The 27,252-nt window shown below is 36.0% G+C and overlaps 1 protein-coding gene across 1 annotated transcript; it reads right to left on the reverse strand.

The window, feature by feature from the left end:
* Positions 1–7,517: 7,517 nt before the first annotated feature.
* Positions 7,518–20,616, reverse strand: cenpw (centromere protein W). Its single transcript, XM_034005603.3, has 3 exons — positions 20,343–20,616; positions 12,531–12,644; positions 7,518–8,641 (listed from the first exon to the last, which is right to left on the reverse strand). The coding sequence occupies exons 1-3, from the start codon at positions 20,430–20,432 to the stop codon at positions 8,615–8,617; spliced, it is 231 nt and encodes a 76-aa protein (XP_033861494.1). The 5' UTR covers positions 20,433–20,616; the 3' UTR covers positions 7,518–8,614.
* Between the last annotated feature and the right edge of the window lie 6,636 nt (positions 20,617–27,252).

The raw sequence follows: 27,252 nt of genomic DNA on the forward strand, positions 1-27,252 counted from the left end.
AAAACAAATGTTACATCCACATGTATTTTATAGAAATGGGTATATTTAGAAAAACAATACATTTCACTTGGTTAAACATTATAGAGAATGGCAGTTCTTTGTAAAATGCATATGTCAACCCATTCATTTTTATATAGAATATATATATATATATATTTTTTTTTAACTAACATACCCCCACTAACTTTATATAGAAAGTAGCTTCAAATGCCCCTGGGGTTGTTTTTTTACATTCCCTTTACTTTTTATAATGCTCACAATCATGTGTTTCTGGGTCCTGTTGCTTTGAGTAATCATTATTTTTCTCATTCCATTTAAATCATGTGACAATTAGACCTTTCAACTCCACTGGCCTCATCTCCTCCTTCTCTATATATGTACAGTAGGTCCCATGACTTAAATGTAACGAGGAAGTCTGTTCAATGACAAGCAGTTAGGATTGGCTCAGAGCCAGGTACAAAAGCTGCATACAAAATGAATGAGCAAAATAATTCATAACCACCCAGGTCAATTGACTGCAAACATCATGAACTTACATTTGGAGTAACTTACTTTTGAAAGTTAGTTTTCAGTGAGCCTACTCCTAAACTTGCCATGTGTTGCATTTGTGATGTACTGTATGTGTTTGATTATTTATTCCCCAATACTATTAGGAAAACTGACAATTATCTTTATTAGACTTTATGAGGTGCATCATTATTATTTTTTTTTTAATTTGATGGCAAACCTGATGACTGTAAGTTGTTGTCACAAACATGATGTAAAAGCACCTTTGTTGGGTAACACATCTTTCAGATTTAGGAAAAAGATATGTGGGTTAATGTGACATAATGTCATTAGATAGGATATATCTTGCAGGACAGTTCATGAAGAGCGTCCAGACACAAAATGCAGCCTGGATGACGACAAAGGCTCTAAAAGAAGAGAGGTACGAAGTTATATAGGCCCTGATGGGAAAGGTGAGTTAACATCAGTGGATGTGGAATTCTGGCATAACTCATTGAGTCTGAGGCAAAGAGAACTAGGATGACGTTGACAAGACCTGTACAATACTGTTCTGAACCTAAGGGCTAAATAATTGGCAAATTCTCCTAAAACTCATATTGAATCAATTGAATTTGACTTTCTTTTTAAATGTACTGCGCTAACAATAAAACAGGCTGTTAAATCTGTTATTATTTATTTTGTTTCTCTTTTATTAGCGTTGATGTTTTCCCCAACGGCTTTAGATCCATTTGTGGGCCGTGTACAAACAAAACTTCTGTTGAGATCCAGAGACGCATTCATAAAAAAAACAAAAAAACAATGTATGAGTAATGCTGATTATACAGCAGTTCTTCCAGCTGGGGTAATAATTAATCTCACATGAATATTGCTAAAATGTGTAACTTTTTATATGTACATTAGATTATTGGAGGCCCTCTTAACTATACATTCTTCTGCATGTGGTGTGTGGGTGTCTAGTGTTTTCTTATAAACACCTTAACTCAAATTATTATTGTGGCACAATTGTGCCACTATCGTTAGGGTTGAGTAGGCATTTTAATTTAATGTGTACTATAATAACTTTAATCCCGCTCAATGGATGTTGTATGCAATGAATATTGCATGTGTGGTCTCATGGGTTAGATTACTTGATGTGGCCCATTTGTGGCCCAATAGTGACAAAATGCTGTTTTTGTCACACTCCAGTACCCAAACAGCTTGTTATTTTGGCCTGAAATTTCCAGGTTACAAAGGGCCTGGTCTAGAATAGTGCCTTTTGCTTGTTTCATGAAAAAACTTTAATCTGTTCATGAGTTATAAGGATTTGAAATTTGAGGTTTTGAGCATGTGCAGTACAGCTCAAGTTAGATGTTTGATCACGAAAAAATAATTGGCCTTGCGATAAAAGATTATTTGTCGTGAGGGTCCGATCTTTATTTGTGAGAAAAAATCTGTTTGTGAAGCAGCAGTCTTGCTCATAATCTTTAGTAACCCAAGACATATGTCTATTTAATTGGACCTCCATAAAACTCACTGTAACATTATCTGTCCATTTTGTGTTGGAACCGTCAACCACCGCCGGGTCCTCTGGGAAAGTGTAGCTGAGAAAGATAGCTCTCTCCTGGGCAAGGGTCTGAGCGATCTTCTATCCCTTTTAATTACTCATATCTCATGCCCTGTGCACATTAGGGAGACGGAGCACCCCTCCTTTCTTCCTCTGCTCCCCCTCTACTATCAGAATATGGCACTGGTTTGTTTGAATTTCTCGTGAACTGTCTGGTGGCTTCTTATTAGTAACTAAAAATGTAAAGGATTTCAACACCTAGTATGCTGCTCAATTTGAGTTCCTGCTTTTTCACATGATCGCCTTTATTGAGGGGTCAAGTGTGGAATTTTCCAAGTACACTCCAGTACTGTATATAACAAGTTCCAGGAGGCCTGTGATGGTCTGCAAACACTTGCTGTTGGGTAAATTTGAAGTTAAAAACCAATCCTAAAATCAATGCTAATGCTACTGCGAGTGCCCATTGTATTTTAGCTTGCAATATTGTGGCTACGGTGTCATTGAGGAAAGTAAAAATAATTCATCAAGACCAAAACAAGTCAGGCTGAATTTTGCCAAAGCATGTGGTTTTAAGGATAACGTTTTATGATGTGATAAGACTAAAATCAATCTTCTCTAAAGTAATGGGAAAAGAAGTGTTGGAAACCAGGGAGGGCACCCAGTGCTCTAAATGTGGTATGCAATACATAATCCTTTATAGGTCTATTTTAGTATGGGGTTGGTTTTCCATTGGCTACAATGACTGCAGTAACCCTGAGATAATTCTGGTAAGCATCTGATGAAATAAGCCTTGCCCTCTTCCCTCAGCTGGCACTGCAAACATGTTGTGGGCTCTGGGGTGGCATGGAAAGACAGGATTGTTTTCACTTTCCATTTATATTTGTATACACATTTCAATAGACACATAGCTTGTTATCAAAATGTAAATATGTTTTTATTCGTTTGAAAATGTTACATGTATTTCTTCCATTAATAGATGCAGTTAGAGGGGAAGCTGTTATTTAATCAAGATTTATCTGCAAGGGGAGACCACAATGATAGCTTACCATGCATGTCATATTGATTCTTCTGTGTGTGTGTAGTTTTCACTGTATTATGGACTGTAGTTTAATGTACTGCCGTCATTAAAACATGACCCTCCTTAGTGTTTTACAATATGCTGGAGACCTACATGAACTGTTATGTTGATTTTCATAATCTTTGCGAGAACTGTTTTAATGATTTAAACACTGCTTTCGTAATTGCACTTTAGTCCTGTTTAATTTGTGCAATAGCGCAATACACATTCATTACGATGAAGTAACTAAAAACAACAGAACAGGGACCCTGTCGTTTTAGGAATACAATTAATGTGTTACTGAAATTACTTTACAAGCATGCCTGGTCTAAGAGAGCAGTTAGTAATATCTAATTACTAAACCAAATGCATATCAAGTTAATATACTCTTCAAAAATAATGTTATTTATAGGAAGTGCAGATTTATAACAAATACTTCTCAGGATTGCTGTAGGTATTCATTTAAATTCTTTGGCTTTATTAACAAATAATTTATCATTGTGCAGCTTGACCCACCACTTAAAATGAAGAAATAATTCATTCCTGTGGATTGTTTTGTGTTTTTAAAAGGTCATTTTTACAAAGTTTTCAATTTGAGTGTTGCGTAAACCCAGAATTTCTATCATTTATAAAATCCTAATAAAAACGTTTCCTTGCTCCTTAGAAATTAGTATAAGCTGTTACACATGTTGGCTCAAGAGCTCACCTCCTTCTCTAGTCTCTTGAGACAGCCAACGAGGGCACACTGCATTATTTTCACAACATTGGTACTGCAAATAATAACAGAAGGCTCTGTACAAGAAAGGAAAAAAAAAAAAAAAAAACATCTGCAATGTTATTGGATACTCGAAGAATGAGCACATATCCATAAATATAGAAATAAATGTGCTGTATCTTTATTTTGGAAACAGTACCTCATTTCAAGATCTACAAGAGTCTATCCTTGTGCAAAGGGGTGGTGTCTGTCTTAAGTGTTCACTTTCTAAAAATAAGAATGTTCATAAACTGTTTTATGTTGGATAAAAAAGTTATTTTTTTTCAGCAAAAGGGATCTGAATCTGGCAGCTTTCCCAGATAATGTGTCTATATAAGTATTACACTTAATGGTGTTATATGCAATTCAATTGGCCCCTGCTGTATGTACTCCATGTGAAATGCTATAGATACAAGCAGCATTTTATATACCCAACTAGCCAGTTCAATTACATCAATCTAACTTAACTAATGTAATAAAGAGAAGTGCTGAATCTGTGTTATCCAGTTTCTCATTGAAAATAGTGGATTATTTTGTTTATCCCTGAATTAACTTGGCTTCTTTTGTAGGCATCAATTACATGGGTGGTCACTTTATACTAATTTGGCTGTTTAATAGTGACACTAGACAAAACTCTAGAGTGGATAAAACTGTCTATATATGCATGAAAATGGGGGTATCGCCACAGCTGTTTTCAGATGATGTAATTTCCATTTTGCAGTAGACACTAACAAAATTCATTATGTGTATTGTATTTTTGTAAGAAACAGGTAGTCACTAAATGGTCAACACATTTTTTTGTGCATATAATCACATCTTTACATGGCTGATTCTTTAATATGAACCTGTCCTATTTTGCACACGTCAAATGCTTTGCTCAGATATGAAGATAACAGTTGCATCACTTCCTTGTTGACACTGAGGGAGCTAAGCAATAGCATTTGTTATGGGTTGAATAGTACATAAGCAAAATCAACTTTTTTCTGCATTGAAACCAGATTGGATGTATATCCTTGGTGGGGGTTATGTATGTTATGTTACTTACAACACATACCTTGTTTAAATTGCCTTTGGGCCAATAAATCTGCTACTACTATACTACAAAACGCGCTCCATAGACACCTTGGGTTGCAAGAGGATATGTACATTGTCTTCAAACACCAGATTTATTGTTTTCCTGCAGTAAACACTACATATGGGTTTCTATGATGATATTCCAATCCAATGTGGGATTTTTGGGTAAGAATGTCCAACACTTATTGCAAACTGCTGGTACTGCAGCTGATTTTGATGTGTGATAACAGACATTGGAATTCTGAATGCCAAATCAGGTCAAATGTGATTTTATGACCCACCACATGTAGAAAAGTTGGCTTGCGTAATGTGTTAGAGGGCCTCTAGAGGTTCTTAGGAAGCCTTCTTGCCAGCATCTGAAAGTGGACACTTGCTGTGAAGGTTTTTCAGAATTGCAGAGCCGAGCACACCTCACTGTTTTTTCCCCTTATAACTTCACAACAAAGATGATATCGGCCTACCACAGTTACCCCCGTACAAGCTGATGGAACGGTGTTAACATCCAATACACCATTATGTTGCCCTTTCGTGAGGATGTCTGCTAATTTTAAGTAGTACCATGAAAAAAGCAGGAAATTTAGTTAAACTTTCATCACAATCTTTGGTTCTAGTTTATTCTGATGTATTGCTAATTCATAGTCTAAAAGTCTGCCATTCTAAACAAAACGTGTATAAAATTAGGGGTGTGCCAATATTTACCTTTTCAGTAAAGTATTAATTAATTTGAATACAATTACTGAACACATTTTTCATGTTCTAAAATGAACAACAAAAAATATATATTTTATTTATCTGTACTTGCAGAAAAAAAGTAAAATGTGTCCTTATAAGCACGTTTTGAGTGAAAACGTGGAAGTTGGAAATTCATTGGACACAAGCGTTGAATTTGAGTCACTAAAATGGCAATTATTGGACACTCCTCAAAAGATTGTAAGTTTGTAGACACAAGCATAAATAAAATTGAAAAAATAGAAACATGCAGACAATCTAACTATAAAAGTTACTATAAAATCACCCGACACTGTAGAGCTCAGTAGTTACTGATCTGAAATATACAGTACTCAAAAAGCAGTTACAATTCAAATTCACCAAAATTCCCAAACCACTCACACCCAGTTTGACAATAGTTCAGCATTTACACATGCACGTTTTGTTTAGTAGAATGAGACTTTAGGAGTATGAAAATAAGAAATACAGAATGTAAAATGTATACAGATAGATAGGCTTCAGTGAGGTACATGAAAATAATTCCATCTAGGGTGTCTAATGTCATAAATTACAGACCTAAGGTCAAGTAATTTATAAACTGTCACAGAAATCCGAGATGGAATTGTTTTCCTGTAATTCACTGAAGAGGCCCATCTATTATTTTTTATAATACATGGATGCCCTTGTGATGCTAATAGTAAAGAAGACAAGGTTCAGAAGTACAGTTTTTTTTTTTGTTTTTTTTTTTTAAACGCAGTGTTTCAGTGCTGTACAGACATTCTGTGTCGTTATCCGTTAGTGCTTCAGCTTTACTTGGATGATTGCCTTTACCTTGTTTTAATTTCCCTTTACTCTCCAGTTTTTCTGAAATACGAATGTACCAGCTTTACAAATTTAGTTTAACGTATTCTCATTTTGTTGATCATTAATGAACATTTCTGTACTGTGGGTGTTGTCGAGTGATTGAAAATGAAACATTTTGTGTTTCAATTGAGTGATGGTCTCAAGGAGTCGACTGGGTCAAAGTTCAAGTATATTTTCCTCTAAAGGAATTATCACTTTTTGACATCACTACTGTGTTATTATGCCTTTTTTCAAATGGCTCAGAATGCAAATATAGCTTTCATCCATATATATATATAATTTGAAGCTCCATAGCAGATTATGATGAAAGTTCTGAAAGACAGTCTCTTTCACCAATTCCATGATACTGCTTAAAAGTCAGCAAAATCACCTCAGAAGAGAAACATAATGGTGTTTTGAATCCATTAACACCATGTGATCAACTAGCACTGGGGTAATTAACACATCTCCCAGTGTGGTAAAGTCACCTGAATAAAATAACTTTGGAATCACAATTTGTTATGAAGTTATAAGGGAAAAAACAGAGGTGCGATCAGCTCCACCATTTTAAAACATTACATTTCACAGGAAGTGGCCACTCTGAGTCCAGCAACATAGCTTTCCAAGAACCTCTAGAGGCCCCCTAACACATCACACATGAAGAATGCTTCTACATGGGATGGGTCACAAAACCCCAGATTTTGGCCCCTTTTACCATTTGGCACTTGGACTATGTAATTACAGATGCACAACAGCAGAAGGAATATCTCCCATTTACTCAACCCCTTTGGTAGTCTTAATAGTAACTAGAGGGATTCCACTTAATATATTTAGGACTTCTAAAGGCATTACAGGGATATATAAAAACACATATAAAAGAATGAATGGCAAAAGGAGAAAGAAAACTGTTGTTTACCTCTAGATTGCTTCCAGGCCAATAAATGTGTACAGTTCTTCAACTAGAACTGTATCACTCATACGTTGAAAAAAATAAAATAGACTGTTGCACTTATATACAAATGAATCAGTAGAAACTTCAATAAGATTTTAACTTTCAGTACAGCTTTTCTCATACAAGGATGTTTTACATAAAGCAAAACTAAGTATTACAAAACAATGGTTTCCTAAATAGGACAACTGAGAGTATACAGTACTAGGATATGCAATACTGGCATTATACAATTTAGTTTGACAGCCTCAGAATTATTGCCACCTGCTGTTTAAAAACAGAACTGTTGTATTGATTTAATCATGCAGCATATCAAACAGTAGTTTAGTTGCAAGTTGCTTGTTAAATGTTATTTATCTCATTTTAAGGTTAATCCAGACAATTGTTTTGATATATAAAAAGGAAACTTAACAGAATAAACTATTTAAAATGCTGTTGACAAATTCTTACTACTGAAGTTGTATGGTTCTCCAGAGATGTAGTGTTGAGGTCACCATGAACAGAATACTTTTTTCTATTTAAAAAAAAAAGGAACTTATTTTTATGTTCAGCACAATGTTAAATATTATGCAACTAGGTTAGATAACAAAATTGAAAACATACAAAACAATCCAAAATATTAATCATTTGTTTTCTTCTGGGTAAATATCCAAGGTATTTGGCAAATAAATTCAACAATTGGAAAAGCTAATCAGATTGTAAATATTAATATCCTAATTCAATATGATAAAATAGTTTATTAAATAATTCAAAGCCTCCTTAAAGTTGGTGAGAGCAAGGAAGTAGCAATGCATTACATTTTACAATGCACATTAACAGCAGGAATATACTAGTTAACCTAATGTGAAACAAGTAAAATGGGTAGTTATAAACAGAGACTTGTTTTACAGAATATAAGTCAAAGGAGAATTAGGAACAGTTTTAAATGAACTCTGAACACTGCAGAACATATCAGATAGCCAGACAAAATCCTGTAGCCTCATTGCTGACAATACAGACACAAGTACAGTAAGCAAAGTGGCTGTGCACCACTGTCAATCAATCTATTAGAGCAGAAAAAAACAATAAAACGAGAAGAACATTTTAAGAGTTTTAAATGCTGTAGCAGATAGTCTTCGAATAGACAATGGCACAGTGTGAGTTTATTTGAACCTCCAAACCCTCCCAGGAAGGTTTTCCTCATCCTCTGGCTCTCCTCAGAACACCCTACAACAGAAACAGAGGCATTTGGGTTAAATATAGTACAGATACACTCTATCCTGTACTTACAGTATCGATCAATCTATTGAAATAACTGCACGTCACACATGGTTTTGTGGTGATGTCAGACCAGGAACAGACAGACAACAATACTGCGAGGTATGAAGCACTGGTGCGTGTGTACTAAACAAAATAAAATATTTAAACAAAACAGAAACACTTCACAAAACAAAAAGGCATGGTGGCCAAAACAGTCACTGAACAAACAAGTATTGTGCTGGTTTAAAGCCAGCATGAGTAGCAATTGTTTTACTTTTATAGACTTATGCAGCTGTGCCTGGACTCGATTGCTTGATAAATCATTCAAACTCGGGACCAGGCACGTGAAATACTTTGGCAGGGAAGATAATTAATCCTTCCCTGCCAACTTAAAACACCCGTGCACACCAAACATTCATTTTAAATAATAACACAACACAAAATACGCACAGGGGCGGGGTGTACCTTGTCACACTGCAATATAAAAGAAACAAACTATCTGATGCAGCTCCTTACTTACCTCATATTGTATTATTTTGTATCTTGCGTGTTTAAAATCTGAGTCTAATCAAACATTTAAACTATATCAAATTACGCCCGACATGTAGGAAATGAGTTGACATCTAAAAATGTTTTTACATGATCATACAGTGATTTGTATTGTTATGCATAAAATAAATGTCCCCAGACACCATCATTCCTGGAATTTCTCCACATGGCTCTGCATTCAAATTTTCAGTTCCTTAAAATGTTCTTAACAAAATTGCTACAAGGATGGCAGTAAACACTCACCTGCTAAAGGCTTACATTTGACTGTACCTAATGGCTTTTCTGGTCATTATTGTGTTCGGATTGAAAAAGTACAAACACAAAGAAAAAAAATGTAATTCTGGAAAACATAACAAATTAAAAACGCCTACTGTGTGTGTGCTATATATAGACACACACATATTTATATATACACATACATATATGCTTTATTAATCCCAACAACTGACTTCCCAAAACTCTGTTTTTCTTTAAATAATAAAATGTCCAACACCAGGATGCAGTAGAACGCAGTGGCATGTATATTTAATAACAAAACTGTCTAAAAATAAAGATCTCTTTCCAAAATACCTTTTCTTTGTTTCTTCTTCACTCTCGTCTCCATACACTCTCCTAAACACCTTCAACTAAACAGACAAACACCCAGGGTTTTTAAAGGCCCACCAACACTTACAGGTGTTCTTAATTACCCAATTATTTGCAATAATACAACCAAATATGTAATTAACCAATTCAATGAACTGTTAGGAATGTTTGAAACAGTTTGCTATGTACTGAACCAAAACACAGTATGTGCTTTACTGCAGTACTGCATGTTAACACATAGTTAATTAACCAAACAAAACTAAAATCAAGGAGACATTTTGGCTAGTGCATTAATCGGTGTACAGGCATTTACTCATTGTCTTGTCTAGTAAACTGCAAGCAAAACCATAAATGCTTACGTATATGCAACTGTAATGGTTTCTTCTACATTACAGCACACACTATTAAGATCAATGCAATTCAAAACTGTTTAAATGCCAAATCCTCCATAGAGAATAACAGAAGCAATAGCCAAGTGGTCTGTGTCTAATAATAATATTGGGAAACAGTCACGCAGTGGTGGTGTTCTGCGATCAAATAATTCTGGTTTAAGACTGAAGGCTCGCTGTCATTGAAAGAAAAAATAAATAAATAAAACTCAAGACCTGCATAACTACATCACGTTGTAATCTTTGTCCAACACACACACATCCCAAATAAGGCCTCACACAATAATAATTAACATTCATTTCAATAACCGTATAAAATCACAAGCAGAAAATCTGGGAAATATCTGCGACATAACCCACCTGGTACGGAAAGGCTGAAGATGTAAAAAAATATCATGACTAACTAGAATTGTACAGCTTGTACTGTGTACCGCCTTTGATGCCATTAAGTAAATACAGACAGAAAGAAACCTTTACAATTTAATTAAAATCAGCAATTTATTATCAGAAATTCACTGACTAATGAGCATCAAGTAAAGATTCACATTAATCTATTCAATGTTGCTTTATTGTGTGTTGCCACATATTAATAGCCACATAGGTACCAATGACTACTTGTGAATCCCACATTACAACTACCTTGGCTGCTAGAGGCAAGTGTCTAGCTTTTTGTTTGCATCACTCTGCACATGTGAACCCATTTCTCAAATACAATGGTGTGTGTATACTGTGTGTATATATATATATATATATATATATATATATATATATATATATATATATATATATATATATATATATATATATATATATATATATAGACACACACACACACACACACAATTTCTTATTGTTGCAGGTGTATTTTGTTATTAACACCAATAATTATTTTTTGTAATTATTATATTCTACGAGGTGTTCTGTTGTGAAAAAAATGTGGAAATCATTTTTGTTATCGATTCCATTACTCATACTGGATAATAGATTAAATAATTACATTTTTTTGTAATGTGCATAGTTCATAACATTTAAGTTGATCAACAAAACTGCACCTAACGCCCTACCTCGCTTTTTACAGTATTTCTGCCAAAGACAAGCAGAGGGCGTGTCACCTATTATCTAATTTGCTGGTCCCATCCTACCAGCAAATCTGTTTTTAAAATGCTTTGCAAGTACGTGCCTTCTGTGTATTCGATGTAAATTTTTTTTTTTTAAAAAACAGACACTCTGTCCTGGTTGCAGTGTAGGTCGACAGACTGTGGGTGACACCGAGTACAATCATCAATATTATTCTGAACGATTATATTTTATGTGCCCAATTAATCGATTGCTATTTGGAGGCTTAAACCCCATGTGCAATTTTCTTTCATACCATTATCAAGAAGATTATTAGTAAGGGCATGTGGCAATGTGCCCCGCCCCTGTGTGCTTTTCTGTGTTGTATGTTGCGTGTGTTAATGTTGGTGTATTGTAGTTGGCTGCACGGGATATAAATGGGTGTGTGCAGCACGAGTTATTTAAAATATATAGTTGTATTTAAGCACGAGGATTGCACATCACTTCACGTGCATTTAAAGTATTTAATATGTGAGCACGAGGTTGCACATAATTAATTCACGTGCTGGGATTCAAGTGAATAATTAATTAGTAATTGAATCCCGAAACAACAGTATATATAGATGCACGTTTTACTCACTCAGGGTTGTGTTCGGTGAGTGGAGAACGGGTGTGGAGGAGGTAAAATAAACGAGAATAAAAAGAAGAAGAATAACAACTGTTTAAACTCACCGTGTTTGTTTGTGTGTCTGTCCGTGCACCGTTTGTTAAGTGTTAGTCCGTTTTGTTTGTCTATTTATTTTTGGCTTAAAGTGCCGTGTCCTGTCTTCTGTTTGTTTAAACCTTTTATTTATAATAAACCGCGCAACAGCGCTTTCATCATTTCACCTCATCTGTTCTCTGTGTATTCATTTCCTGGTTCTGACGTCACCACTCAGCTAGCCATGTGACAGGGCATCATCATTGTTTTTTTACCACTTGAAGAATGAGTTCTATGGGATTCCGATTACGCTTGCTGCATCTTTGTCATGATATTGTAACTTTGATTTGCCAGCCATAATAAAGTATAGAGAGGTGCCAACAATTGGTGTTGGTGACCACATTGTGCAGCCACCAAATCTTTTGGTTTGAGAACCGCTATCCTCCATACACACTTAACATTGACATTATAGAGATGCACTGGGCAATGGCAACTGGCACAACATCAACGCTACACGTTCCAAAGACAGTACATAAACTTCACAAAAGGGATTTACAAATATGGTTAGAAAAGTTACCTTTGCTACTTTCAACACGTGATCTGGTTTAATGGTTGAGCTCCTGTTTTCAAAAGCTTTCGCTCTGGATTCTTCTGCCAATCGATGCAGGAACAGCAGGAGGCTTAAATGCACCTTAAAAAAAAATAAATTAAGTTGTAATAAAATATGCTGTACATTGCCCAGGGCTTGAATTTCATTTCTGTGTGCTGGGGGGATTTCCCCCCTATGTTGCAGCCAATGGGGGGAATCCAAAATTTTAGGTGGGAATGGCAAAAAAAAAAAAGGCACTTTTGCATATACAAAACTATATATATATATTTTACTGCATCATCATTCACACTGGTGTTGCTTTAAAATAAGATGCTGTCAGGAGATCTAACAGCTGTTCATCACTGTGAGACAGAGCACTCTCCATTGCTTTTGCCATTGCCTGACGTGAAGTTTTTGCTGCAGCAGAAGAAAAAGGTGCTTTTCTTTAAACCAGCGCTCCATTTCTTTTTTTTTTTTTTTAAACTCTTTACACTCATTATTATTATTAACAGTAATAAAACAAATGAATGAGATGGATGCAGTAATTGTATCAATTAAATATGTGATTAAAACCAAGATTAACTAAGATTAATGTTTTTAAATCACAAGATTAATCGCGATTATTTTTTTTAATCGCTTGTCAGCCCTAATATTACCGTTGAACAAAAAAACATCCTACAACCTGCTTCGGCAAGTACTTAATGAGAGAAAAAGATACAATCAGATTGAGTAGCTGGTAACATCATAGCTCTTGCCCACGTCTGCAAGACTATCAACTTGCCTCCAACAATGTACAGTAGTATTGTTATTCTGACCTGCCATAAATCCAACCACTGACATTTTTTGATTACAGGGTACCATGTGCTCTACATGAGTACAGCTCTTGATATCTAGCCAAAACAAGCAACTTTTTAAGACTGTACTTAAATAGTGCCCAACATCCCCTTGTTAAAATACTTGGCTTAGAATAAAACAAACTTTGTCTGGGGGATCAATAGAAAGTACTACTTGATATCTTAATTATTTTACCAAGCATCAAAAAGGAATAATCAATGTGTTGAGCTACTATAGATTGGGTGACAATTCAGGGCAAGTAAGCACAAAAGCACATTATTCTGTCTTAACAAATGCAATTATTAATTCATATTGTTGTATATTTGCACTCAACACCTTGCGTGGTGTTTCTCTTTCCCTTTGCCTGAATGTACGGACGTTGGGGCTTACCCCTTTAAGAAATCCTAGTGGCTAATTTCAGAAGAGCACAAGCAGGTTGTTTCCCAGGAAGAAGAGGGAGGAAAGAGGAAGAAGGAAGAAGGAAGTTCTTGCCGCATGGGAGAGCAGCAACCAAGTTCAAACACAACCTCCACATGTAGATGTTCAGAATCCAACTTAAAAAAAGGATATTTATTTTTTTGTGCTTTCAGTTGTTTGTAGTGAAAGTATAGATTATTGTGCACTTTCTTGTACTGAAAGGTTCAAATGATTACAAAGTTCTATCTTTATTGCTGGATTTCATGTTGAGACCTGGAGATACAACACAGTTTCTTACAGTAGTATCAAACCAGAGTAAGATGAGCACACTTGAGTGGACAACATGATGTTGCCAGAAGCACCTACTGTAGCTGCCTAGGTTTAGAAACACACACATTGTTAACTGCTGTCTCAGAAATGGTTTTAAAACACAGTCACCTGTCAAGAGGAGGAACAAAAGTGGGTTGGCTTCTCAATAATGTTGAATTGCTGAAGCCAGTCATTACCACTAATGCTGTTTATTTTTCTTAAAATGACACCAGGCCCTCTTCCAGTCTAAATACAGGCCAGATAATTAAACAATTGTTGTCTGCTAGTGATTATGTAATTAAGAATGATAAACAACTTCAAACTAAATAAATCTCAATTCAAGTTGTTGTAGTCTTTTTTGTTTTAAGGCACAAATGAGTTTGCCTGGAAATGTAATTGAGTTCAGTGCAAAATATATCCTTGATCTGTATGTTTAACACTGCAATATATTGTTCGTTCCTAGAAAAGGATATGCAATGTAAGAAATACTACCAGTGCTTCTTAAAAGGATGCAAACTGATTATTTATATATTCAATCAACCATCACACGCTGATTGAGCACAGCCACTCGCAATTCATTTAGGAACAAAGCAACCTCTTCACCCAATGCTTCCTTCTTTGTCTTTTTTTAACATTGTAAACACTTAGGAAATGTAAAATCACAGCTGTAGACTTGTAAGGTCTCCATGATGTGGGGTCTGCTTTAGAGCTTGAATTTCTAACACACTGTAGTCTGTTTACAACAGTCCCCAGGCACAAAATCTACTGTAGTTGACCCCAGACAAGTATGTATAATGTTTTAAAATGAACTCCGAAGTCTACACTACAATCCAAGCAAGCGTACTTTGATTAAGGTGTGTGTTTCTCTAACTTTAGTACAAATGTTAAGCAAGGTCTAATAATTAAATATTCTCAAACAAATGCTCTCTGTAATGCACAGACTAAATACAGACTACTGTACCACAAAGCATGGTCTTCCTTTTAGGCTCATCTCCAGCTGAAGCAACACTAAAGAACTTGCTCTGTCTATTGGTTTAATTAGGCTTATTTTAGACCAAAAAAAAAACCCAACGAATTCACAAAACTTTGGTTAATTTTTGTCTCAATAAACATTTCTTTAAAAGAATGGTGTGCCTCATTATTGCTTAAAGTGGGAAAACTGTAAAAATAACTGCAACGTACTGTTGACAATTGTTAATGGAAATGAAAAATACTGTAAGCCTACTGTAATGAGTAACATTTTCAAGTAGATTGCTAAAAGTGACTTTGTAAGGATTTAATATTTGAACACCCTGAATTTATAGATTATTAAAAACAAAAATCTATGTTTTAAGTGACAGTAAGAGCTGACTAAGCCGAATAAGACATGAAATTGTCAGGTAAGACCGCCACTGCGCTCTTACTTCACCCATGTCCTCACAAAGCTTTCCAGCACACATTGCTTAACTGGTACAGTAGGTGGGTTCACCTCAGACAACATCACCACCACTGGACAGGTCACTGGGTTGCCGAGGATTCAAAAGGTCTCTGAAACAGCTTAATATGCCTTAGATCAGTGATTCTCAATCTTGGTCCTGGGGACCCCCCTGTGTCTGCTGTTACTTTTTATTACTACAAAAATTAAGAGATTAAACAAATGTCACATAGTCAACAGTCATTACTACAGTTGTTTTGGTTTTAATCACAAAGGACAGAGACTCTTCAAAACTTCTAAAGGATATCTACTGTATTGGGCTGTTTCAGAGAACTTTTGAATCCTTAGCAACCCACTGACCTGCCCAGTGGTGACTACCTCTGTTGTCTGAAGTAAAGCCACCTACTGTATTAGTTAAGCAGTGTGTGCTGGAAAGCTTTGTCAGAACATGGGTGAAGTAAGAGCGCTGTGGCGGTCTTACTTGACAATTTCCCATCTTTTTCGTCTTTGTCGGCTCTAACTGTCACTTAAAACTTTGTTTTCTGTTTTTAATTTCCAGTTTTCTTTTTACTAGAATGCCGAGTTAAAATATCTGTATACATATGCAATGGAAAGTACATCATTTGTTTTCCACTATAGGTTTCTCTGTGTAAGTTTTAGGTTTGCAAACCATCTTAGTATCTGCAACATCCTCTATTATTAAAGCAAACACTTCGAAGTATGATCACATTTAAATATATTATACAGTGTAAATAATGGTAGAAGTAGAACAGAAGACAAGCTGTAGAAAATTGTACCCAGGATTTAATTTTGAACAGAACAAGATATGCGTACCTCAGTATTGCAATTTGTGTTTTGAAATATGAAAACTATGCACTTATTTTACAGCCACGTGTACTGAACAGGCTTTTTTTTCTTTTTTGCATACTACTGTATACTTGAAATAAGCTGCATTCGCATTTGCCTCCGTGCTGTCAATTTAAGTTTCAACAGTTGTACTATGTGGCACTACATCATTTGCACTGCTAGCATTTGACTACCTAACGTTTGATTAAACCTTTTTTTTTCTTTTTCTTCATGACCGCTATTTAACTGTAAACAGCAGCTAATGCGTTTGTAACGTTAACGTGACCAGCGCAGTGCCATATGGGATATCGAGTTTTCTTAAACATAATTGGGTAGCTGGTGATAAAATGGGGGTCGCTAGTCTTGTACATCTGAGCTTTAGAAACGCAGTGAAGTTTTTTTTATTTTTTTTTAAATCAGGCCCACTACAGACACGCACACACATATTACTGGAGAGTGCACATCTGCATAGCAAATAACTTGCACACTACAGTAATTTCGGACAACCGTTTATAACTTACAGTGTGCATTTTCTTAAATTATATATTACTATGTCACTATAGGAAGAAATGCTACAGTACAGGGACGAGGCCCTTATCCCACGTAGATTATTGTGTGTGTGTGTGTGTTTAACACCCGCCCCTCCTGTCAGTATTCTATCTTCAAAATGTTGTTTTTTTAATTATAATGATTTGTACAATTTTGGTCATGAGCAAGAATTGGTGTATTTATACAGCATGAAAATTAGGGTGTTTAATTTACGGAGACCGAGTACAGTACTCGTTAATTCCTGTTGAATTATTATTAATTATTTCATACCAGAAGCCCTTACCCAGTGCAACTTAACTGTTACAGTTGTCACAAAAAATACACGTTTCAAGAACCACAGAATGCCAATATTGTGCTCAACTTTAAGTTGGAATTGTAACTGTAGAAAATTGTACCCAGGATTTCATTTTGAACAGAACAAGACATGCGTACCTCAGTATTGCAATTTGTGTTTTGAACTATGAAAACTGCCACTGAAAAATTGCTGGATTTCAAATAAGACGAGCTGTTGTTGAATGCGTTTCTGAAATGAGTGGACTTCCAAGTCTTTTTTTCACACTGGATTTTTAATTTGATGTACAGTCGACGGTGAGTCTGAGATTTTGTGTAACTTGACATACGTAGCTTGTGTAAGCGTGGGTATTTGAATGACTCTGATGCATCGTTAATCAATTAAATAGTTTTTATTTAACACGAAATAAATTACTGTCCCATTCAACAACAGTTCATCCTTGTTTACATTGCCATCTTGTGTGTCTGTCTCCAGTCTAGACCACAACAGCAAAGCAGTAAGAAACGTCCTGTCAAATAATGCAGTAAGTAAACAACTTTACTTTTCAGACTGTCCCAATAGCAAAAGCAACACGGCTTAACTTATGCAGTATTGCAAAAATAAGTTACCGATTCTCTTCAGTTACACAAATAAAACATAATAAATGCGGTTCACGTATTACCATAAAAACGCGTTGCTTCTATGGATAAACAATTGATCAGTTTCTTTTTTTCATTATTACAGGTTTGTAGTTTGTTATTATTTAGTTTGTAATTCAGCCCTTGCTTTGTAAAAGAGAGGTACTGCATAGCTGATCTTCGTCATGCAGTTAGTTATACACTCTGGATCAGCGACCGAACGTTCTAACATTTGACCGAAGTGCGCAAGAGTATTTTCAGTTATGAAAAAACTAGCCACGCATGCGCGAAGAAAGGCCCAACATTTCTGTAATTGCTTGATCGATTTTGTTAGTTTAAAAAAATGCACTCCTCGTTAAAGAGTTCTGTCAGTCTACCAAAGGAGGTGTTTAAACTCGCAGCAGTTTTTTTACTTATATGAGGGTAAAAATTGTCTGAATAATTTGTAAAAACACTCTGTAAATTTAAAACTACCTAACGGAGTTTCACAATCAATGCAAAAAAAAAAAAAAAAAAAATCGAGCCGTTATAATGTATGTATAGCTTTAGTTCTACGATACAATACCATAGAAGCTACAGTAGAAACCTTATAGTGGTTCATAAAATGACTGCTTTTACCTCAGAGTTTTATAGAATTTGGAGTTAACTGAAGCTAACTATCCCAGCAGTCTTTCATTCATATACAGTGAGCTTTTACAAGGTTAGCCTCTATCTTCATCTGTGTTTTTTTTTTTTTTTTTTTTTTTAAATAGTCTCCCTGCTTAGTTGACCTAAATAGTTAGGTAGCAAAGATGGCTTAATTGTGATTATAATGACGCACCAAACATTCTCTGTGAACCTTTGGTGGTCATTCAAACAGCAACTCTCAAGGTTCTAAAATATTTCCAAGAGCTACAGTACAGCATGTAGCTATTTATGCCAATATCTCGTGGGCTTAAAATGGTTTTCCAGGTGGCCCAAATGATTTGGCAGGATAACAGTAAACCAATAAAGTTACATCACCAAGATGTTACATCCATCATGAATTTAATTTCGACCACTACAAACATACAATCCAATTAACTTATACCATTTCAAAAGAAAGACATCCCAAAAGGTTTAGTCACCCAGCAACTAAACTGTGATAATTCTCCCACATCCTGGTAAGCAAATAGAAAAAAGAAATGAACTGGCAAGTTTATTCCTTTGATGGTACTCGCTGTAATAACAGCATGTTCCCCATTTTTTCCTATGATGACAGAAGACAGAAAATATGTAGTCAATGAAAAAGTTTAAAGCTTAACTTAGATGTGCAGTCACTACAGTATATATACCGAGGTAAAAATCAATGGTAGTTCTATAGGAGATGTATTAATTACACTCCCCTTTCATTTATTTGCTGGCCTCTACCTTGCATGTAAACCTTCAGTGTGGTTAGTTTGTGCGGGGAAGGAGACTATTCAAAAGCTTTCATTACTGTACATTCTAAAAACCTGACAATTCTTTGAGGAGGAACAGACAGAACGAAGGCTGACTCCTCTACCACTATTACAGGTGATTATGTTAGATCACCATTGCAATGGCGCCAGTAGACATGTTTATTTTTTATTTTTTTCCTTAACCACAGGTGATAGTTTCGCATTGGGTCTGGGCTACTCGCATGGCCCACCCACACTCATCCACAGGAGAGTTTATTTACTGTAACAGAAAACACACAAAAAATAATTAAAGAGCAGGGAGAGAGTAGGCTCTGGTGCTAAACTTTCAAAAACAGTTTAGCACCAGTTTTCAAAACGATTTGCACAACTGTTGATCACACCACCTTAGCATGGAATGGCTCCTGTTTAAATCATCTGCCAAAAACATGTATACCTAAATGTGGCAGCTTTTGGAACTATATTGTTAAACGTGAGCATTAAAAAAGGGGTCAACCCTACGAAACGAATACTTAGCTTTCAGCACATGTGAATTGTTTTGGTCAAATACTGTAGGAGTCATGGTACACATTTAAAATAAGCTCCAGTTCGTTAAGTGCACTCTTTCCTTCAGGAGTACCTAACGATACGGTATGCTACACACATTAAAATCTTCCTTTGTGTAATAATAGTTTTGCTTCTTTCTTTACTTAGTTACAAAATGCAATATATTCCCTGTGATAACCATCATGATTATTAGACCTACTGTTATTATTTTTGTTCCCGTCATTAATATTAGTACGATGATTGCATATGCAACTTAAGTAACCCCACGAAGAGAACTAAATAATAAATATCAAATGCACACAGAAGCGAGTGGCAAAGAAACAAATAAGCACAAACAAATCAATCCAAGTTAAGGTACCGCTACCACTCCAGTAAAAATATATTAGCGGGTAAGGAAAGTTAACTACTTAGTTAATATCAACCTTACGTACAATAAACCCCAATTTTTTAAAAAAAATCTTGTTTGGTTCGAGCTCTCTGGCTAATGCAGGCTAAAACTTTAACGTATCGCACTAAATGGCTATGAATGTACTACAGTTAATACTATAAAGATACACTCACCAATACATCGGTGTTTGTGGCGAGCCGCAGATGGGGTTTCTTTTTCTTCAGTATTGATTTCAAGTTAGCTCTAGGCACCTTATTATTCATATTTTATAAAATATTAAGATTACCGTCACAGAGAGAAAAATCTGATTTGACAATAATATAAAACTCTCTGTAATAAATTGCGTCTCTTTCCCTTTCCACGCCTAAACTCCCAGTAAACAAAATTCAAACTGCCGCCTTCCTGTCGACGTTTGTCATTACGTCAGCATCAGTGGGCGCACAGATATGTCGTATTTTTAAATAAATATGCGGGAAACAATTCTGTAGTTCTGGCAGCTGTAGACTGGGGTTACCAGGTGAAATCCCGACTGTCCACATTTCCAGATTTCATTTTTTGTCCCAGTCAGAAACAGTAACATTGTTAAGTCGTCCATGTTTTTTTTTTTTTTTTTATAAGTACAAACTACTATGCTCAGTACAGCACAGGTATGGATCACTTGTTTAATAATTCTGATTATGTATGAATAATTAATATTGTGTTTAACTTCCTGGACCATGGCTATTTTTTTAAATTATTATTTCTATTCTTGGAAGTGCCACCAGCCAAGTTAATTTCTAAGTTATTTCCTTTTGTGTTTTGAGTATCATAATTATTTTAACTGCTATAGAGTTGCTACTGTGAATCGAAGAAAAAAAAAAAACAATGATCCGTTTTTTCACTGTGGAAACCCTACTCTCATGGCTAATTATTCACGTATTTACTGGATATTAATAATATATTACGTTATTGCGTTATTGTTTATTTCGGTTATCATGTGCTAGATGAAATTATAACACATAATTTAATTATAACAGTACTCAACCGTTTCATCAATGATTTAACAACGTAACAATAACACAGCATGACAGATGCATTACAATAAAAACTATGCAGTGCTAATTCTTTAAAATGAATACTTGAAAACTGTTTGATTAATAAAAAAAAACAGCATGAGCTGTTCAAGATACATTGCTCTCATTAAATACCGGTAGAAAACCCTTTTCTATGTATTTATTCTATAGCAGTGGGACATTTAATTATTGCAGTGGTTTTAATATGCCATTTGCTTGCTACAGACAGTACCAATTCTGCAGGTAATAGGTATACATTTTTTTCATAAAAGAATGTTATGCGCTCTTGGTGTATGTAACAAACAGCACGCTTTATTTCTTTCTTTTTTTTAATCCGCAGTAATGTGTACCGGTGGTCAATTCACCGATTTATTTATGTATTTAATTAGGATAGTTTCATCTTTTTTTGGACAGTATCAGCCTTTTCATCCATTATAGCAACATTGCAAGAATAAATATATAATAAAACAATACAGGCTTTAAATAAAATGCTAATTAACTTTCAAAATTTACTATGCCAACATGTAATTATATTATCAGATGCCCTCATTTTGCAGCTTGCATAAAAAGCTGAAACAGTGCTAGAAAAGAAAGTTACAGTAGTTAGATGTTTTGATTGATAGAGATTCAATAAAGTTGATTTTTTTTTTAACCCTCTGTAGAAGGGTAACATACTTCACTTAGACACAGATGGCATGGATACACATATGCTTAACATATAGGCCTACTACTGTATGTCTGTTCTATATAGGAAATATTTGAGGTGCCAGTTCCACTGCCAAAATGGAAACAATTAAATTCAGTTTGATGTTGGATCCAACTCAATCATATGACATTATTTGAAGTCGAAATACTATACAGTCTTTAAAACTTAAAATAAAAAAGCAATTCACAAACTGGACAGACATTTGCACTTTGAGTAAAATGTATTTATAAGTATGGGTGTCCCCCTGTGCTTTTATCAACTTAATTGAATACAAAATTCTAAAACCTGATGACAGCTTATGATATAAAACTGTGGAGGTCAACAATGGTCTGGTGATGTACTGTGTAGATTAGAAACTTGGAAAAGACTTTAGAAAAACAGTGTCTTAAATAAAATTTAAAAAAAACAGGGTGTCAGAGATTGGAGGAACAGAGGAACAATTGCCTTGAATTAATAACTATTTTTTATAAAGGTATAACTGGACTAATCTGTGTATCAGTGGTTGAGCAACCAGCTCACAAGGGAGAGTGCTGGTACTTTATTATTAGTTTATTTAGCAGACGCCTTTATCCAAGGCGACTTATTAAGACTAGAGTTTGTGAACTATGCATCAGCTGCATAGTCACTTACAGCAACATCTCACCTGAAAGACAGCGCACATGGAGGTTAAGTGACTTGCTCACAGTAGAGAGTGACATTGTGTTAAATTTTGCAGGATGGGATGGTACAGCAGTGAAGCTCACGGAAACTGGCGGGACCGGGAAATTAAAAAAAAAAAAAAAAAACTCAGGACGGGCAAGAATGGGATTTAAGCTTCTGGGAATGGGAAGGAATGGGACTACTCTGCCACCAGCAGTGAGACAGGAAGAGTTCTTTTTGCTCTTTAAAGTCGTAAAAGAGCCTATGACATGGAACTTGACTGTTACCATAAACATACAAAATAATATTAACAGGTCTCACTTGAACACATAATCACATTAATTTTACCAAATTATGTTTAATTGTGCTACAATGAATCAAATAATACCCGGAAATACACAGAGGGCGATCTCCATTTCCTGGTTTGGGACCAAGAGATTGTGACCTCACAGAGGGAGATACCCGCAGGTTACATGCATCTGCCAGTATGGATGACAGTGAAAGTGAGAGTAGCCTAATTTTATCAGTTTCAGACACCTCTTATGAATGTGAATTATGTAGTGATGGATCTGATGTAGAGAGAGAACACAGGGAGGTTCAAACTCAGAGAGAGACTCCGACAACACCAACGCGGGTGGACCATTGGGACAGCAGATGTCCGCGGAGAATCAGCGTCTTGGCAACACCGAATTGTTAATAAAAACCTTTACATTTAACATAGATTGATATTTAAAATATTTCATATTACCCATAATTGTATCGTTATGTCAGTCCTTTAGTTAACACTATTGATTCATGAATTATTGATACTAGCAGAATAATCGAACACTGTGAATTGCTACTGGCATATATTTAACATATCTCTCTCTATATACATATGTGCAGTATATTAAGGATGTGCACATTTTTGGTTTTTATGATTATTATCCCTAATCATAATGCAGAGATGTCAAAGGCAACGATTTGGCTGTAGCAACTACTTTTTTTTGGAGGTACTGCTTCGGTGCTGCGTTGAAGGGGTATGTATAATACTACGATTTTTAATAAATAAATACATGATGGATACTCCTTGAACATTTATGAAATATTATTTCAATACCATGTTTTTTTTGTTGTTTATTTTTTTAATGAATTAATGGTTCATAATACTGTATTTCACTGAATACGAAAATATCTGTACCTCCAAATAATACTTGATCTCTGTTTATCACAGGATGGGATGGACACGATTTTTTTTGACAGGACAGAATGGGACAGGAATTAAAAAAAAAAAAAAATTATGGGACGGGAAAAATTTGGACAGGACAGGATTGGAAATGTTTACTCTTTCATGAGATGGGATGGGACAGGAACATTTTTGAAAGGACATTCCTGTGTCACTATCTAGCTCACAGTCACACACAGTGAGTCCAGTGAATGAGACGGGATTGGAACTGGGGATCTGGTTACAAGCCCTTTTCTTTAACCACTGGACCACACACCCAAATTGGGCTATTGCTTAGTGAACTTGAACTGAGCCCGGCAGCCAGGATTTTGAATTGATTTCTGAGTCTGACATAGCTCCATAAGAGAAGTTAGCATGAAGTTTTCTACCTCTGGACTGCAAGAAGATTCTGCAAGTCAATTTATCTACGCGTAAAAAAGAACCACTCCTGGGTTGGCTAGCTTCTGTTTTCCAGTCGTAACCACAGCCTAACACGATTTGATTGGCTCTTGTAATGCTAATCGGAAAATATGCAAATTTACACATTACAAGAACCAATCAAATCACGTGAAAGCACAAAGCGGGCAGAGCTCATTTGCATACAAACTCCAGATTTAGCTGGTCAGTTAAATATTTATTATTATTATTATTTATTATTTGTTTATTTAGCAGACGCCTTTATCCAAGGCGACTCATAGGAGGCTGTGTGGTCCAGTGGTTAAAGAAAAGGGCTTGTAACCAGGAGGTCCCCCGTTCAAATCCCACCTCAGACACTGACTCATTGTGTGACCCTGAGCAAGTCACTTAACCTCCTTGTGCTCTGTCTTTTGGGTGAGACGTAATTGTAAGTGACTCTGCAGCTGATGCATAGTTCACACACCCTAGTCTCTGTAAGTCGCCTTGGATAAAGGCGTCTGCTAAATAAACAAATAATAATAAATATAATAATAATAATAATAATAATAATAATAATAATAATAATAATACAGAGACTAGGGTGTGTGAACCCTAAAATGTTCTGCATTTTTGCAGATTTTTGACACTGAATGTTATCAGATCTTCAACCAAAACCTAATATTAGATAAAAGGGACCCTGAGTGAACAAATAACACAAAAATTTGATACTTATTTAATTTATTTAGTAAAGAAAGTAAGTTAAGCAACACCCAGTGTGAAAAAGTAATTGCCCTGTTAGACTCAATAACTGGCTACACCACCTTTAGCAGCAATGACTGCAAACAAACACTTCCTGTAGTTATTGATTAGTCTCTCACAGCGCCCACTCCTCTATGCAGAACTGCTTCAACTCTGACATTTGTGGGTTTTTGAGCATGAACTGCTCGTTTCAGGTCCTGCCACAACATCTCAGTGGGGTTTAGGTCTGGACTTTGATTAGGCCATTCCAAAACTTTAAATTTATTGTTCTTCAACCATTCTGATGTAGACTTGCTTGTGTGTTTCGGATCATTGTCTTGCTGCATGAACCAGCTGCGCTTCAGCTTCAGCTCACGGACGGATGGCCTGACATTCTCCTGTAGAATTCTCTGATACAGAGCAGAATTCATGGTTCCTTCAATGATGGCAAGGCGTCCCCAAACCATGACACTACCACCACCATGCTTGACCGTTGGTGTGAGGTTCTTACTGTGGAATGCAGTGTTTGGTTTTCGCCAGACATAACGGGGCCCATGTCGGCCAAAAAGTTCCTCAGCTGTCCATATAACATTGTTCCAGAACTCTTGAGGATCATCCAGGTGCTTTTTGGCAAACTTGAGATGAGCATTCATGTTCTTCTTAGTGAGCAATGGTTTCCGCCTTGCTACTCTGCCATGAATCCCATTTTTGCCCAGTGTCTTTTTGATGGTGGAGTCATGAACACTGACCTTAGCCGAGGCGAGAGAGGGCTGCAGATCCATGGATGTTGTTCTAGGGTTCTTTGTGACTTCCTGGACGATTTTATGCCTTGCTCTTGGAGAGATTTTGGCAGGACGGCCACTCCTGGGAAGATTCACTACTGTCCCAAACTTTCTCCATTTGGACAATATGGCTCTGACTGTGGTTCGGTGGAGCCCCAGAGCCTTAGAAATGGCTTTGTAATCCTTTCCAGACTGATAGGCATCAAAAACTTTTTCCGGAGGTCTTCAGGAATTTATTTTGTTCGTGGCATGATGTGCCTCTAGAACCTGTGTGCTGACAACTTCACTCTGATGGTAAGGGCCAAAGTTAGTCAGATTTATATTGAGAAGGGCTGGTCCAAATCAGGCCTGGTTGTTAACCAAAGTACTCAAACAGCTGACCCTAATTATCCCTTTAATTGGGTTGAGTTAACTAGGGGGGGAGGGGCAATAACTTTTTCACACCTGAAGATTGCATGTTTGATTACCTTGCACACCAAACAAATGAAAGAAGCACCAAACTTTGGTGTCATTTTTTCTCTCAGACTCCCTCTATATACTACTACTACAACCCACAAAAAAATCTGACCAAATACAATGTAAACATGCAGAAAATCAGACAGGGGGCAAATACTTTTTCACAGCACTATATATATATATATAAATTTAAAATTGTAAGCATCAAGCATATTAGGCACCCTCATTACCAGAACATTTGTCACTCAACTGGGTAGTCTCATTCGTCATTCGATAAACAACATGTCCAGTGATCAGCTATAAAGGGCTTTATATCTTACCTTAATCCATTCATCCCTGCTGTACGCCCCCCTCCTCCCCAGCCTCCGCCTGTTTTTTGGCTCGTCTAAGGGGGAAAGCAGCTATCCTGCACCCCTTCCCATGGCTACCTTACAGTTGGTCTCTCCACTATCAACAAACTCAATTATAGGCAGGGGTACCTTGAAGGGCGAGGCCAAAGATGTAATGAAAATATGTATGATGTAGTATTTGTTGTCTAAGCTTTTATAATTGTTGTTCTCTATCACATGAGTTTTCCTGATTGAAATATATTTAGCAGTTTATTCAGAGCAGTACTAGAGTACATGGTGGACAGTGACAGGCAATGATGTGTGATGCACTCTTGTTATGGCTTCTAACTCTTGCAAGTGGGATAATGTCAATAGGTGCAAAGCATGTCAGTCATTAGGGGAAGATGCTAATTGGTTAATTGCAGGAAATAAGTTATTTAAAGGATGGGTGCAAATTCACTCTCCTGGTGAAATGATCAAGGAAGTGCAAGGATACCTGAAAGTAAGGCTTTCAAATTGACATTTCTAGTCTATAGTAACACATCCCTGTATCATTAAAACCTGCACATTTGAGACCTGTATAGCAAATGAAAGTGCACACACATATTGTTTATGGAATCATCTTTTTGGTACTTTTGCTGTAGGTCACGTGGTCTGATTGAGTCAGTGGGTCTCAACTACAACACATCCAGATTAGACATCCACAGCCATACATACAAGAGTGCAGTGTTATTGCATACAAAAAAGGAAACCAAGTGCTTAATGAATGCAGAAACATAAA

This window comes from Acipenser ruthenus, chromosome 5 (genome assembly GCF_902713425.1).
Source record: "Acipenser ruthenus chromosome 5, fAciRut3.2 maternal haplotype, whole genome shotgun sequence".
In the NCBI taxonomy this organism is placed as follows: Eukaryota; Metazoa; Chordata; class Actinopteri; order Acipenseriformes; family Acipenseridae; genus Acipenser; species Acipenser ruthenus.